The sequence below is a fragment of the Diplotaxodon limnothrissa genome, linkage group LG14 (assembly GCF_057381915.1).
Source record: "Diplotaxodon limnothrissa isolate DT_005_m linkage group LG14, D_limnothrissa_male_GT1.1, whole genome shotgun sequence".
Classification (NCBI taxonomy): Eukaryota; Metazoa; Chordata; class Actinopteri; order Cichliformes; family Cichlidae; genus Diplotaxodon; species Diplotaxodon limnothrissa.
The window spans coordinates 577,344-591,937 of record NC_140609.1 but is presented as its reverse complement, the minus strand read 5'-3'; the positions used below and the strand labels follow the sequence as shown (position 1 = coordinate 591,937).

General features: G+C 43.6%; 1 protein-coding gene across 1 annotated transcript; it reads left to right on the top strand.

Annotated features, from left to right (window-relative positions):
* Positions 1-2,708: 2,708 nt before the first annotated feature.
* Positions 2,709-11,316, top strand: LOC146618173 (porphobilinogen deaminase-like). The gene is made up of 14 exons (XM_085370347.1): positions 2,709-2,883; positions 4,564-4,617; positions 4,876-4,948; positions 6,035-6,084; positions 6,246-6,301; positions 6,625-6,702; positions 7,304-7,381; positions 7,467-7,542; positions 8,035-8,148; positions 8,222-8,260; positions 8,347-8,466; positions 8,560-8,613; positions 9,537-9,623; positions 9,712-11,316. Exons 1-14 carry the CDS (start codon positions 2,860-2,862, stop codon positions 9,883-9,885), a joined length of 1,077 nt encoding a protein of 358 aa, XP_085226473.1. The 5' UTR covers positions 2,709-2,859; the 3' UTR covers positions 9,886-11,316.
* Positions 11,317-14,594: the final 3,278 nt, after the last annotated feature.

Here is a 14,594-nt window from a genome sequence, read left to right as displayed (position 1 = left end):
TACTAATTAATTACCGTTGAGCTCAAAGGTCCTATTAATAAACGGTTAACGAATGTGTATTTATGACGACGATTTGTGAGACTGGTAAACTTATGATACGTACGATGGTCTTTCGTTCTACACGGTGCATTTCAAGGTCCTGCACCCATCCGTCGGTAAACTGTACCTGGGCTTGTTGCAGTGACCGGAAGTTACTAAACTTCATGAGTGTGTGCACTCACTCCAAGAACCGTATGATTATAAATATGCATATAAATATGCTACGATGAGATAGCTGACTTCATCTAACTAGCAAATGTTGTCCAGGCTACGTTGGTGATACAGTTTTTTTAATGTGTATGATATTTTTGTCATGCGATTTTAAAGCCGGTCCTACAACCGCATCCAAGAATAACATGCAGCTTATCTCAGAACTGTCGGTGAAAATTATTCTTGGAGCTAGGTTTAATTGAGCTGCATTTTAAAGAGGTGCAATTTCACAATTTGTGTATATTTTCTAAGTTCACTATTTTGTCATGTGTTGAGAAAAACACAGATTTTAAAATTACATGGTCTAATATTTACATTTAGCATAACTGCAACATTCTTTTTTCGTTTTTTTTTTTTAAAGACTCGAAAGGACTTGAAATTCAAAGTTTCAGACTTGTGACTTGACTCGGACTTTTACACCAGTGACTTGAGACTCGACTCTGACTTGCCTGACATTACTTGAGACTTGACTTGAGACTTGAGGATAAAGACTTGAGACTTACTTGAGACTTGCAAAACAATGACTTGGTCCCACCTCTGCAGATTACTTCCACCAGCGTTTCTTCTTCTTCTTCAGACTTCTGACTACTGACCACAAATTACCTCCACGCGATTACTTTTAACGTTTATCAGCGTATCAGTAACCTGGCAAACACATAAATATTATTCAGAGAGGTTGTCAGAGTAGTTCTGAGTGATAGCGTTTCACGTCTGATGGGGCTGGTCTCCGGGATGAAAATGTCTTCACCCACAAAGCACACATAAAAAAGAATGATATGCTACAGTCCTCAGTGCAGGCAGCGCTCTCCACCACCATCGTCAAAACACCAAATTCATCCCATCTGTGTCTCCGTGATGTGAACACGTCACAGTCTAATGCAACATATGATACAATTAGTCTTTTCTCTTTGTTGTCCTCCTTACGTTCTTTATGTTACATTTTAACCCTTAATTGTAAACATAAATATTCTCGTTGGGCATTTGTCACCGGACGGGGGGCAACGAACTAACGATGGCTGTGAAGCGTGTGAGGAATGTGACTAACATGTTTAACAAAGTCAGATATATTATGGAATTGAATGTTGTCTTTTAAGTTTAAGTTACAAAAATGTTGAATTCCGTTTATTATTATTATTATTATTATTATTGTTATTAATAATAATAATAATAATAATAATAATAATAATAATAATATTTAATAATAATAATATTATTATTATCAAAGAAAGAAAAGTAAACATACTCCAACAATCCATCCTTCTGCTTTTCCAGTTCCACGACTAAGCTGGAGCTTATTCCAGTTCTGATGGGTGAGGGTACCCTGTCACAGGGCCAACACACAGGGACAGACAACCATTCACACTCACATTCACTCCCACATTCACAGCTAGTGGCAATTTGGATTATCCAATTAACCTATCCCCACAAGCTGCATGTCTTTGGACGGTGGGAGGAAGCCGGAGTACCCGGAGGGAACCCACGCAAACACGGGGAGAACATGCACACTCGACACAGAAAGACCCCGGCCTGATGGTGGAATTGAACTCAGGCAATAGTGCTAACCCCTGTGCCACCGTGCTGCAGTTTGAGCAGACAGTATTTTTCATTTAATGTAAATGCACACGTAAGCAAGATGCTGGTGGCAGGAACACTTTAAGATATTCAGAATGTTCTTAGGGACATAAATCCAACATTCATATGGGAATACTGTTTACATGTTTGTCATGCGCAATGCCTGTGGCTCGGGCGGTAGAGCAGGTCCTCTACCAGTCAGAAGGTTGGTAGTTTGATCCTTGCCTGCTCTTTTCTCCAGTCTGCATACCTGAGTATCTTTGGACGTGATACTGCTGTCTGATTGCGTCACTGGAGTGTGAACACATCGATGCGTCTTTCACCCAGGGGGAGGGGAAATGGTTCTCATTTTAGACCCCTAGCATGAAAAACTACACACGTCACAGTGTTGCAGTAACTTATTTTGGTCACTAGGTGTCGCCATTTAAAAAAAGGAAGAGGAACGCGCGATCCTGTATTTATCTCACTGCGGAGGATGTTGGTTTTTCAATCAACAGATATTTCACTGTTCCATTAAATTATACAGTAACAACGTAAGAATATGCGTGTAATATATTTACTCCCAGTCAGTGAATTCACTGACGCACTGGATACGCCCACAGGTGTGTATGGTAGTTGGCATAAAAGTCCAAAGTTGACAGACAGGGTTTTATGGCCACGTCGTCAGATCACAAAAACATGACACAAGACGTCAGCTTTTAAAGTAATCATTTTAATACTACCGGCGGATATTTAGCAGCCGGAAGTCAATTATTGCGCTTTCCCTTCTTAAACTTCTTTAAACTTCCAACATAGTCACACTTGAAGTCGTGGATGTGAGCACCCACGCCCGCAGAAGCAGAAAGGTCAGGCGGGACCAGGAAATGACCTCTAGCCGGTCCGATGACATCATAGCCACCACGCTCACTCATACGCGGAGCTGTTTGAGACGAGTGCTCGGAGCTCATCCAGGAGTTTGGGTGTCTCTAATAGTCTCTGTGTCCAGAAAAACACGCTGCTGATTCGCGCAACACCGGCGGACTCAACCGAATCACCGACATGTCGGAAGAAGCTAGTTCTCAGGTAGGTTTTCTTCACTGTTCTGTCAGACTTGCTGCTCATTCAGCGTTCACGCGTTGTGTGTAAACTTCGTCATCACGTAGGGCTCGTTGATTGGCTGACGTTTGTGCTTGTCTGCGGATTCTGCTCTCCATTGGACAGGGGGCGGTGTCAAACGTGACAGACAGTAGCTGTAAAAAGCTAAACGTTTTAGTTTGATTTGGGAAGGTTAAGATCAGCGTTGGTTAGAAGCAGGCCGCCAAACAGAGTGCTGGCACCGAAACACTGAACGCTAACCTTACAGGCTGCCTGCTTGTTCATTTGCTAGCCTTAGAGTTCCGCGTGTTAGCTATAGACACCGAAAAACCCCACCGCCACTGTTTTCCCCTCTCAGACTGAAGTCACTCAGAGACACTGATACTGAGTTCACTTAAGCTTTTATATTCCTCCCTCGTGAAATGGGCAGCACTGATTTTGCTCCTGCCTCAGAGTTACGTTGATAAACTTGGAGGTGAACGCATTTAAAAGTTCAGCATTTTATTAAAATGACACTTGGCTGTTATGTCACTGGTGCCGAATGGATGTTCGCCACCTGCTAACATCGGCTACACTATAACAGGTATGTTTCTAAAGGCGCTGAGTAAATACATGACAAATTGATCGATTTTTGGACGCAGTTTTCGGACAGACGGCTGGAAATTCAGTCTTTGTTTTACCCTTCGTAATACCCAGGGTTATGTCTGAGACGTGCACGGGTCAGGTGAAAAATAAATGAGTAAAAAGAAAGAAAATGTTACAAATAATTCAGATTTAATAGTAAGAATAATAATTTAACGATGTAATCTGCATGTAGCGCGCACAGAAATGAGTGAATTATCAGTTATTTTCATTAATAATTAAAACGTGTATAATAAGTCATCTAGTCAAAAACAAACAGTCAAATCAAACATCTGGTGTGCTGTTGAAGATTATCATTTATTTTTATTAAACAACATTTTTAGTTTTAAACTACATCATATTAGCAAATACGGAAATACTCACGTAAGTATTACTTTGTTTTACTCGGCCACTGCTATTAAAGTCTGACCAGGATCACAAGGAAATAAAGACTTCCAGTGACACGCTTAAGATCAGTCTTTACTCTGAGCAGTGTTTGCATCTTTGCATTTATTTCAGCCTTGTGTGTCCCTGATTAAAAACAGCCAGCAGTGTTATCTGGATATTTCTGTTTGAAGAGGAACGTTTCCACTCACACTCTTCCCTGTGACCACACCCTGTAACCAGGACCCTCCTAAACTGCCTTATGTAACGGACTCATTGAAAAGACACACTTATCTGTGGGAACCAGAGATATTAGAGGTGGAGGTCCTTAGTGGGGGAGGAGTCAGCTGGGTCCAGTAAGAAAGGACACTGTTTAGTAGCAAGAGGCTATATGACCTCAGCAAAGCTCCTTACCAGGACGCAGCAGTCAGTCCCAGACACACAGCACACAATAGCCTCTACAGTGCAGAAGCTCAGTGTGGATCATGGAGGAAGGACCTTACAAGTACATCAGGGTGAGGCCAGCAGAGAGGGATCATTCATTCGTATTTTAAGTCAGAAAGTGTAACAGTGTTGTGCTGATTGAACATATGAGGAATACATCTCGGAAGCGAGCGAGTGTTTGTAAAATCTTGTGGCTGATCTGGTTTTATGTTCCGGCAGGATGGAAATGGCAAAGTTAGCCGAGTCATTCGAGTGGGAACCCGCAAGAGCCAGGTGAGTATTACATTATTATCCAATCAGGAGCTTCAAATTCAGGCAGGTTTGACTCTAATGTAAAGCTGAACTTACAGATCCCGAGTGTCGGTTGTGAATTATCTGATTTGAAAGCCGCCTGGACCTCCTTTCCACAGAGATAAAACAATCCTGCCTGACGAGTGTGTTTTTATGATAACTGTCTGTCATCTGCTCTGTTCTGCTGATTTAATACGTGTGAAAGGACAGTGAATGCAATGAGTTGATCTTCTGTTGCAGCTGGCTCGCATCCAGACGGACAGCGTGGCCGAGACGTTGAAAGAGCTGTACCCTGACATCCACTTAGAAATCGGTAAGAAGGCAGCCCCTCTGTCTGTGCAGCGTTTCTGCTCTGTCTCCATGTTTCTGTTCAGAGTGAATGGATTACACACATGTTCTTACAGCTTAAGTCTTAAAATTGAGTCTGAATCTGTCCACGCTGTCACTCCATCCTCACCGCACTGAACACACTGAAGTTTGTGTCTTTGTTCAAAGCAGCTGGTGACCTCGTGTGTTTCCAGAAAACGTCACTGAACCTGAACGCGAGCAGCAGTCCAGTTAGACTGTTCCTGCGCTTTTAGCCACAGATGGAAACTAAAAACCAGGAATTATTGAAAAAAGGAAATCCATCATATTACATAGAACAAGCAGTGATTTTGAATATATCGTCCTATTAAAAGGCGGCGTGCACTGATAGCGATTTTGATTGGCCCAGAATATTACCATGTTTAAAATGCCAGTTTTATTCTTCTTTTTTAAGTCTGATTAAAATAAAGAGGAATGGTAACTTTTTAGAAAACAGTAACTAAAACGTTAAAAAGTATTTCAGTGTTTGCAGACAGTCAGCCCACTTTCATGTTCAGTACTTTCTCCTGGGTTTTTCCTTTTTCTGGAGACTGAACCAACACAAAACGGATGCAGCAGTCTTTATATGGATCTGCACATTTAATCGATACCACCACCTGTAAGTCTGCTACCAAATTCAGCAACTCTACTTTTTCTGTTGTCGTCCACCCTCCCACTGCAAGAAGTCAGCATTAAAGCTGTTCAGCAGGAACAAAATGGCTTTACATGATGTCCAAATATTGCATAAATGCCTGCTGCTTAGTGCTCACAGGGATCCCTCTCAGGAGGGAGAGCCAGTTTTTCTCAGGTTTTGATGCTCAGAAAAAAGTTCTCAAATTTGAGGATTTGAAACTTGTTCCTAGAAGCTAAATTACCAACAGCACCATTGTGTAGACAAACAGGATTAATGGCAACATTTTGTGTCTTTACATTTGTTACTAGTTTCCAGTCCGTTGCCTGAGACGGTGCGTTCACTGCCCTGTCTTATAGGGTGGGAAAAGTGCAGCATGCGTTACTGTCGACTCGTCTCATGATCTAATCTTTTGTGTTCCAGTTGCCATGTCAACAACAGGAGACAAAATCCTCGATACTGCTTTGTCAAAGGTAAGGCTTCCAGGAAGTGTAACGGACATGACTGCTGCCACCTACACAGTCTTGTCAGCGCTGACATGAGCTCACTGCTTCATGAGCAACAGTGCAGACCAAACGCTGCATGGAGGTTCTTGATAAATGTGAAGCAGTTAATGGGAATCTGTCTCCTGCAGATTGGTGAGAAGAGCTTGTTCACCAAAGAGCTGGAGAATGCACTGGAGAGGAATGAGTAAGTGTGACCTCTGACACTGCTTCACACTTCCTTCCTATTTTCTCTTCTTCAGAAGCGCTCAGCTCGAATAGTTACTCAGCAGCCTGTAAAATGTGCACATTTTAATGGTTAAAAGAAGAAGCAGCCTAATACCAGTATAGGAACCTGCTAGTTTCAAGAGTTTTGCAACAGAAAATACAGAAAAGCTGTGTGGTGTTAGTCCACAGGAGCATGTGAAGTGCATGCAGAGCCTCAGATGTAGCAGGTGGGCTCTGGTTGCTGCGTAAATGGCTGCATTGTGGAGCTCATACATGCGAGTGCATATCCTGTGTGTGCTTCAGGGTCGACCTGGTTGTTCACTCCCTCAAAGACCTTCCCACCACTCTGCCTCCGGGGTTCACCATCGGAGCTGTGCTGAAGTGAGTCACTCACACACTTCTGACTCTTACAGTTACTTTGGATGCATTTACTCTTTTCAGGACAATTTCAGTGCACCCGGCACCTCGAGGTCTTCACACGGGTAATCGAATACGTTCTGCTCTTAGATAACCTTTTATGACTCCGGGGCTCCACTTCATGCTTTTGATTCACAGGATGAAGGGTATAGTACAAGGGGCCCAGTCCCAGTCTTCGAGAGCTACTGTCCTGCAGCTTTTAGATGCGTCCCTACTCCAGCACAGCCGAATCAAATGGTTTGATTACCTCTTCAGCATGCCATCAAGTGTGGCAAAGGCCTGATAACAAGCCATTCATTTGATTGAGGTGTGTCAGAACAAAGATGCATCTCAAAGCTGCAGGACGGTAACTCTCGGGGACTGGGCACCCCTGGTGTAGTGTGTGCAGTTACATTGTGCCAGTTTAAAATCGATGAAAAACAAGTTATTTCGAGGATTAGGTGTACCAAAGGTGCCACGCAGTGTGCGGAGCACCAGCTCGTCCTTTGTTGGGACAATAAGTCAAATAATGCTTGGGGTCATAGATCGTTGCAGCATTTGTGGTTGTGATCTGTGCGTCTTACAGGAGAGAAAACCCCCACGATGCAGTGGTCCTCCATCCGAGCCATGCAGGGAAGACTCTGGACACGCTGCCAGAGAACAGGTGCAGTCAGAGGGACCTGATCGATGCATTCTTATATCTGCTTACACTTTCCTCACAGCTAACACACTGGACTTCGTTTGTGCAGTGTGATTGGCACCAGCTCGCTGCGCCGAGCTGCTCAGCTGAAGAAGAGGTTCCCCCACCTGGACTTCAAAGACATCGTATCCTTCCTGAGAGCAGTCGCGCTGTTCCTGTGTTTATCAGCTGTTTGCACAGAGGAAACCAGCTCCCCATACACACAACCTTCTGCTGTCTCAACACCATAATGGCTAATTAGAAGGACAATAATTACCTGGATGTTACTACACCACAAGCAGCCATAATCTTCTGGGTAAATGATCATTTTCTCACGTGTGGTTACTGTGTAGTGTTAGCGAATACTATTTTTATTACAGACGCTGGAGTGCAGGTCACAAACACTCACAAACTGGTTTTGACTAGTGTGTGAACAGAGTTGGGCTAAACAAGTACACACAAAGAGGCCAAGCTAGAGGCTAACATCAGCTGATGTTTAGGAAATATATCCAGCTGCTAACAGTCCCAAACTGTGATCACACTGCGCTTGTGTTGATGATGATGACAGCCATTATCCAGTGGGTTTTGAGTGGGCAGTTTCTGGGTTTGGTGGGCTTTTCCTGAGCTGCAGTGTTCAGCGTGGGAACCTGAATACACGGCTGAAGAAGCTGGATGAGAAAAAAGACTTTGCCGCCATTATCCTGGCAGCTGCCGGCCTCAGGAGGATGGGCTGGGAAAGCCGCATCAGCCAGGTACACTGTGTGGTTATATGCAGCATGTGGGTGGCACTTCTAGTCTTACAGTGTGATTCTTTCCCCCTGGTAGATCCTGGAGCCCGACGACTGTATGTATGCTGTGGGACAGGTAGGAACTGCCGAGTGGAAAGGTCAGGAATCCACAGGGCGGGTGGTTGTTCATGGCTCCCAATAAGGTGCATGTGTGTTTTTAAGGGGGCCCTGGCAGTGGAGGTTCGGGCCAGAGATGCAGACATCCTAGAGATGGTGTCCATCCTTCATGACCCTGACACTGTGCTGCGCTGCATAGCTGAAAGAGCCTTCCTCAGACGCCTGGTACACACACACACACACACACACACACACACACACACACACTTGTGTGAATCTGTGATGACTCTATCATTTATTTGTGTGTTATTTTTGCAGGAGGGTGGCTGTAGTGTCCCAGTGGCTGTGCACACCCAAGTAAAGGACTCCCAGGTAAGAGTGTTAGTGACTGTGGCTCAGCACTGTTATACATCGTGCTCTTGTTAGCTACAGATCCAGCCCTGTACACACTTTATCTGCCACTCGTAGCAGCTGTGGGAGTATTTCCTGCCACTCTGCTGTGTCTCAACAGACTATTGGCACCAAGTGGCAAATACTCATATTTTATACTAATGGCCAGAAGTATCACAACAGTATCAATAATAAATGGTAAATGGCCTGTATTTATATAGCGCTTTACTCGTCCCTAAGGCCCCCAAAGCACTTTACACATCCAGTCATCCACCCACTCACACACACACTGGTGATGGCAGCTACATTGTAGCCACAGCCACCCTGGGGCGCACTGACAGAGGCGAGGCTGCCGGACACTGGCGCCACCGGGCCCTCTGACCACCACCAGTAGGCAACGGGTGAAGTGTCTTGCCCAAGGACACAACGACCGAGACTGTCGGAGTCGGGGCTCGAACCGGCAACCTTCCGATTACAAGGCGAACTCCCAACTCTTGAGCCACGATCGCCCCTAATACACAAGTGATGATATCAAACAGCTGCTATGGTTCCTGCTCAGTTTAACTCATCAAAGAAAACTGCTCTGTTGTATCTGCTGTGGCTTCACAGTTTTAGGTTCTGTTGATGCAGTGGCGTGCTTCAGGTCACAGCTGATGGGCGCTGCATGCTGGGCCTCAGCAGGCTTCTGCAAGACGACTGAACTATAAATGCAGGGATATGATAATCAGAAGTTTAACTGTGACTGATCACTATCCTTAAATCATTAGCAGTCGCATGAATATGGAGACAAACCAAGTCCTGTACTGGTACCTATTTGATTCTGCAGCAGCGGCCCGCTCTCATCTGATTTTAAAAGCTTGTTTGAACGTGTGAGTAACCCGGAGAAATCCTGTATGCTTTTGCAGCTGTACCTGACGGGGGCGGTATACAGTCTGGATGGCTCAAACAGCCTGAAGGAAACCATGCAGGTCAGCATCGCTGTGGGGACCCAGGTAAGAGCTGCGTGCATTGTGTTTCTGCCACGTTACCTTCGTTGCACATAGGAACCTGTTTTCATAATAACGTGCTTTTCTGCCACAGAGCTCAGAAAAGGTGGACGAGCAGGTCCAGCGAGTGGGAGTCACGGCCAACAAGATCCCAGGTAGCGTCCAGGACGAGGCCGAGAAGCTCGGCGTCGACCTGGCCGACTTACTGCTCAGCAAAGGAGCCAAGGAGATCCTGACGGTGGCCCGGCAACTCAATGACGTCAGATAGGTCTTCCTGGCTGACAGCGGGGCTCCAGAGCATGCAGGCAGTCGCAACCTGAGCTCCATCTAATGTTGGTCTGCTGACTGTTTGCTGCATGAAGTCAGGACCTGTGGTCAGGGTTGTAGAAAGCTGCTAAACTGGCTGCTATTATCCGCTCACTGAGAGTCCCCGCTGTCTCGGTTCCTGTGCGTTCTCACGCAGAGAACCTCATGGAACCTGAGCCACGTTTGGTAAGAAACACGCAGTGGCCTTCAGACGTTGTTGTCAACACTTAACAGCACCAGTGCTGGCTGATATCAGTCTGTCAGCACTGCCTTCGTCTAATCATTTGTTCCCAAAGCTCAGACCGTTTCATCCACATCTGCTGTCGTAACTCACACAGCATCTTCTCGTTTCGACGGTGCCAAAGACGAGCGCTGTTCATTAAGGCGGACTGTCTGCAAAATTTCAGTTCACGCTTATGTTCACTTTGGCACACCCATTTGTTGCCATCATGAAAGAAGAGGTGACATCCAGCTGTGGAGGGCTGCTTGCTTCCTCATTAGCAGAGAGAGCATATTTGATCCACACACTGGGCTTCAGGAGTGCGTTCTTTAACACTGGTAGTAATGCACATGTGGCGTGTGTGTGGGGTTTAATATGACTGCAGCTCCAGCGCCTGCACGTTTTCACTGTCCTGCTCTGATTCTTAAAGCATGCACTGTGGTCTTTTGTAGTGCTTTGCTGGCCACAGGGATGCACTGATATCCATACTGTACTCACTGATGTGTGTCAGATTGACATTTCTGTTTTCTCACATTAGTCGACGTTCAGTGATGGTGTGATGCGGAGCTGTAAGTTCAAGGAGAATAACAAAACGACACAAAGGAAGCTTCCTGTATGAGCTCTCAGACAGGCCAGTGCATCCCTGCTGGAAGCCGATGATGGGGATGAACTGTGAGCTTCATTCCTGTGAGCGATGCTTGAAGACTCCCCAAAGCTGGACACGCATCATCAACAAGAAAACACACGTGATTAGAAAAGTTCCCAGTTTTTGTCATGATGAAGACTCATGCTGTGGTGACGGCCTTCGTCCTGTTACGTTGTTCTGACTTTCTGGATTTAGATCATTATGTAATATTGACAGTAGATTGATTATTAGAGCACCTCTGTTATATTTATGGAGTCTGTATGTCACGATCACTTTAAGTATCTGAAAGCTGATGAGTTGGTTTGAAGGTTTTACTGATCAGGACTCATCAGCTCACAGACGTCAGGTTAGCGGCACATAGAAGGTTTACGCTGCAACATGCTGTACCCCCCCCATATATCACAATGTGTTAATGATTTTTACTGTGATTGTCTAAGTATTATCTCATTTTGCCTACAAACTGCACACCTGCCTTACATGCAGCAGTCTTCACTCTGCATCATATATCCAGTGTTCATGGAATTCAATGTTCTTTTTCTAGGTTTTTGTTGCATATCTGATTTAAACCTCCTGAGACAATGAGAGGTCATGTTAGCCATATTTGTTTTCAGCTTTAATTTCTTTATAACATAGAAGACTGTTGTACTCAGTAATTTTCCCACAGCGCCGACTGTTCAAAACAAAAGGTCGTCATCAAGAAGCAATAAAGTTACTGTGCTGTGAAAAAGTATTTGCTCCTTCTTATTTTTTTATCATGCACATTTCAGATCATCAGATACATTTTAATATTAGACAATGATAACTCGAGTAAATGCAAAATGCAGTTTTTAAATGTTACTCTATTAATGGGGAAAAGTAACGAGTTCAGTGTTATCAGCCATGACCAGGTCTTATTAATGTCTCACGTGAAAGGTGACGATCTCACAGAGCGACGTGCTGTGGCCCGATCTAAAGAAACAGCCAAGGAACACGATGACGGACATCTATCAGCCTGACAGGATTTACAGGCCCACAGTCAGAGCCAGGATCCACACGTGGAGAAAACCTGGAAACTATCAAAAGTAAGCGGCTCACCAAAATTACATTAAGAGTGCGTCAATGAATTATCAAGCAGGTCACAACAGACCCATAACTCCGACGATCTCTCCACTGCATATGTGACGGGGTGGACGGATAGTCCAACATAAAGGCTCGTCTCCCAAAAAACCACCTTGATGATGAATGAATGTTGGACAGAGCACAGAAACAAGTGTTTGGGTGAATGTTGTGTGAAGTGCTCAGAGGAAGAACCAGAAGGTTTAACTTTGGGAGAACATTCTGTGCACTGACGAGGCAAAAGCAGAACCTTTGTGGGACACAAACATCTGGAATAAAAGTAACGCAGCATTTCAGAAAAGGGACATCAGAGGTGAGGATCAGAGGATTCCCAGCCACTGCTGGATGTTTGGGGTTTTCTTGAATCGCGGATGGGAGCATGGGATGAATTAAACTGGACTCCGATTCTGCATCTGTACTGGGAGCATGCTGTTTTCAGCTGCCCACTGTGAGGAACTGTGACGTGGCCTAAACCTGTAAGCAGCTGTTTTAGAGAAGGACTAGAAACCCTGGATCTTTACATGTTGCACTTCACTGTATCCCAGCAACTAAACTCTGAATGGAAGGAGGCGTCAGAGTTTTTACATCTTTACACTGACATATAAATGTGTAGAAATGAGGACGGGGTGAAGGGCGTGCTAACTGAGAAGGAGGCAAGTATTTCCTACTTGAAATCAGTCTAAAGATGCTAAACCTTCTGTGTGTTGTGAAACATTGGATAATCTCACAATGAGTCCGTTATGAAATTAGTGCCTTTGGCTACTCAAAATATATCTCAGTGATTCCTGAGATTAGGGACAAAACAGGTTTTAATTTTCTAAAATATATTTTTTGATTTTTCAAAAACATATTTACATATAGTTGTTACACAAAGTTGTGTCTGTCTCACCATGTTTTGGTCTCCCAGGTGTAAGATGTTTTAATAATTTATGTTTTTGCTGGAGAAGTGCAAGGTTTTTGTCAACACCGTCAGACACAAAGAAATGCAAATATATATATTTTAAATGAAGTTGTTTCAGCTATTTTGACTATTAGCAGCTTCTTTGTTCTATTGCTTATGCACATGTGTTTTCAAACTAATTATACCAGGTTTAAAAGTAAGATGGTTTTGGCTTTTTATTATTAGAGTTACAGTCATACATATTTTCAGAAGCTTGTATTTAATCTCTATAAGAAACAATCATATTTAGCAGCATGCAAATTACACATTTATTGAGAAAATTGAGTATTTTTATTGGAAGATCATGAGGGAGGAAAATATATGTTTCTCCAAAAGAGAAAAATAAACAAAAACTCCATATTATGGAGTTGACAAGGTGCTGACGGTGGTGATGACACACTAGTAGAAAGCAAGATATTATTTCTTTCAAAATGACCATTAAACCTTAACAACCTTTGTAATATCACAAGACGCATCATAACAATTCTGTTTTTGCACACGTCAAGTTCTGCATCTTAATAGTTCACCAGCAAGTAGCTGCCTGCTGCTGATTCCTAAAGTTCTCTGTGGTTGTGTTTATAGACGCTGCTGGACTTTCTCTCCTTTCGTCTCTGTGCTTGTTTCCAAAACCTTCTCCTCTGCCCTTTTTCTTTCTTTATTTTTCCCTCTTTCACTCTCTTTCTCCATCTTTCCCTTTATGAGAAAGTCTTTCTTCAACTCAGGCTGGCTGTAAATTTTTTCTCCTTTTTTGATCCTCCCTGTTCCTTCTCTTTCGTTCCTCTGACAGCTTCCCCTTTGCCATTCTAGCCTGAAATGTACCATCTTGTAATTACTAATTTAATTTTTCTGAAACATATGCATTTATACAGATTAAGGATGAATATTCACAACACAATTATGTATTAAGCAATAATCCAGGTTGAAACTCGGCTGCAGATCCCAAAGTCAAAGGAGCTCTGTGGCATCACTGAGAGTTACAAACTGTCTAAATTCTTTCATCTTTAATAAAATGATCAGTGAGTTAGAAGTTAGCTCGCTGGTTTCCTCCTACATTCCAACATGAATGAAGACAGAAAACTAAACAGCAGTGACGTTTGTCGGGTTACTGAAGTTGGGCTAGCTGCTATATAGTGATGTGCTAGCGACACAGCTATGTTAGCATAAACACAGTGAAGCTGGAGGATGAACACCAACTTTTTTTCCACCAGATAAAAGTTAATGCAGGGTTTCTGATGGTTAGGCTGATCACTGACTGTTTTTAGGGGCTTGTTCAGATTAAATAGAACAAGATAAAAAGCATTAAAACATTTTAGCAGCACAACAGGCTTAATAAACACAGAGTAGTTTGGGTCCGGAAGCAGGATTCATACATCAGCACTTAAAGACCAGCTCTCGGGGCAGAGATAGCTCAGTAGATGCCACATGATTGGAAGGTTGAATGTTCAAATCCAATGAATAGTGGCTATCCTGGATTGGTAGCTGCCCACTGCATGAATGAGTGAATGGGTTAAATGCAGAGGACTAAGCATTACAGGATTAATAATGTATACATAAACAATGAGATTCAGGATATGGCAAATTCGATAATATTCGACACATCTGTAAAGCAGAAATATCAGTGAAATACACAGGAAGTAATATGACTGAAATATTAATAAAAATAACTTAATATGAATGAATGAATGAATGAATGATGAATAGTACACTTTCTGTCAACACCATTAGAAAAAGGGTCAACACCGTCAGACAAAAATCCTGATGGTGCTGACA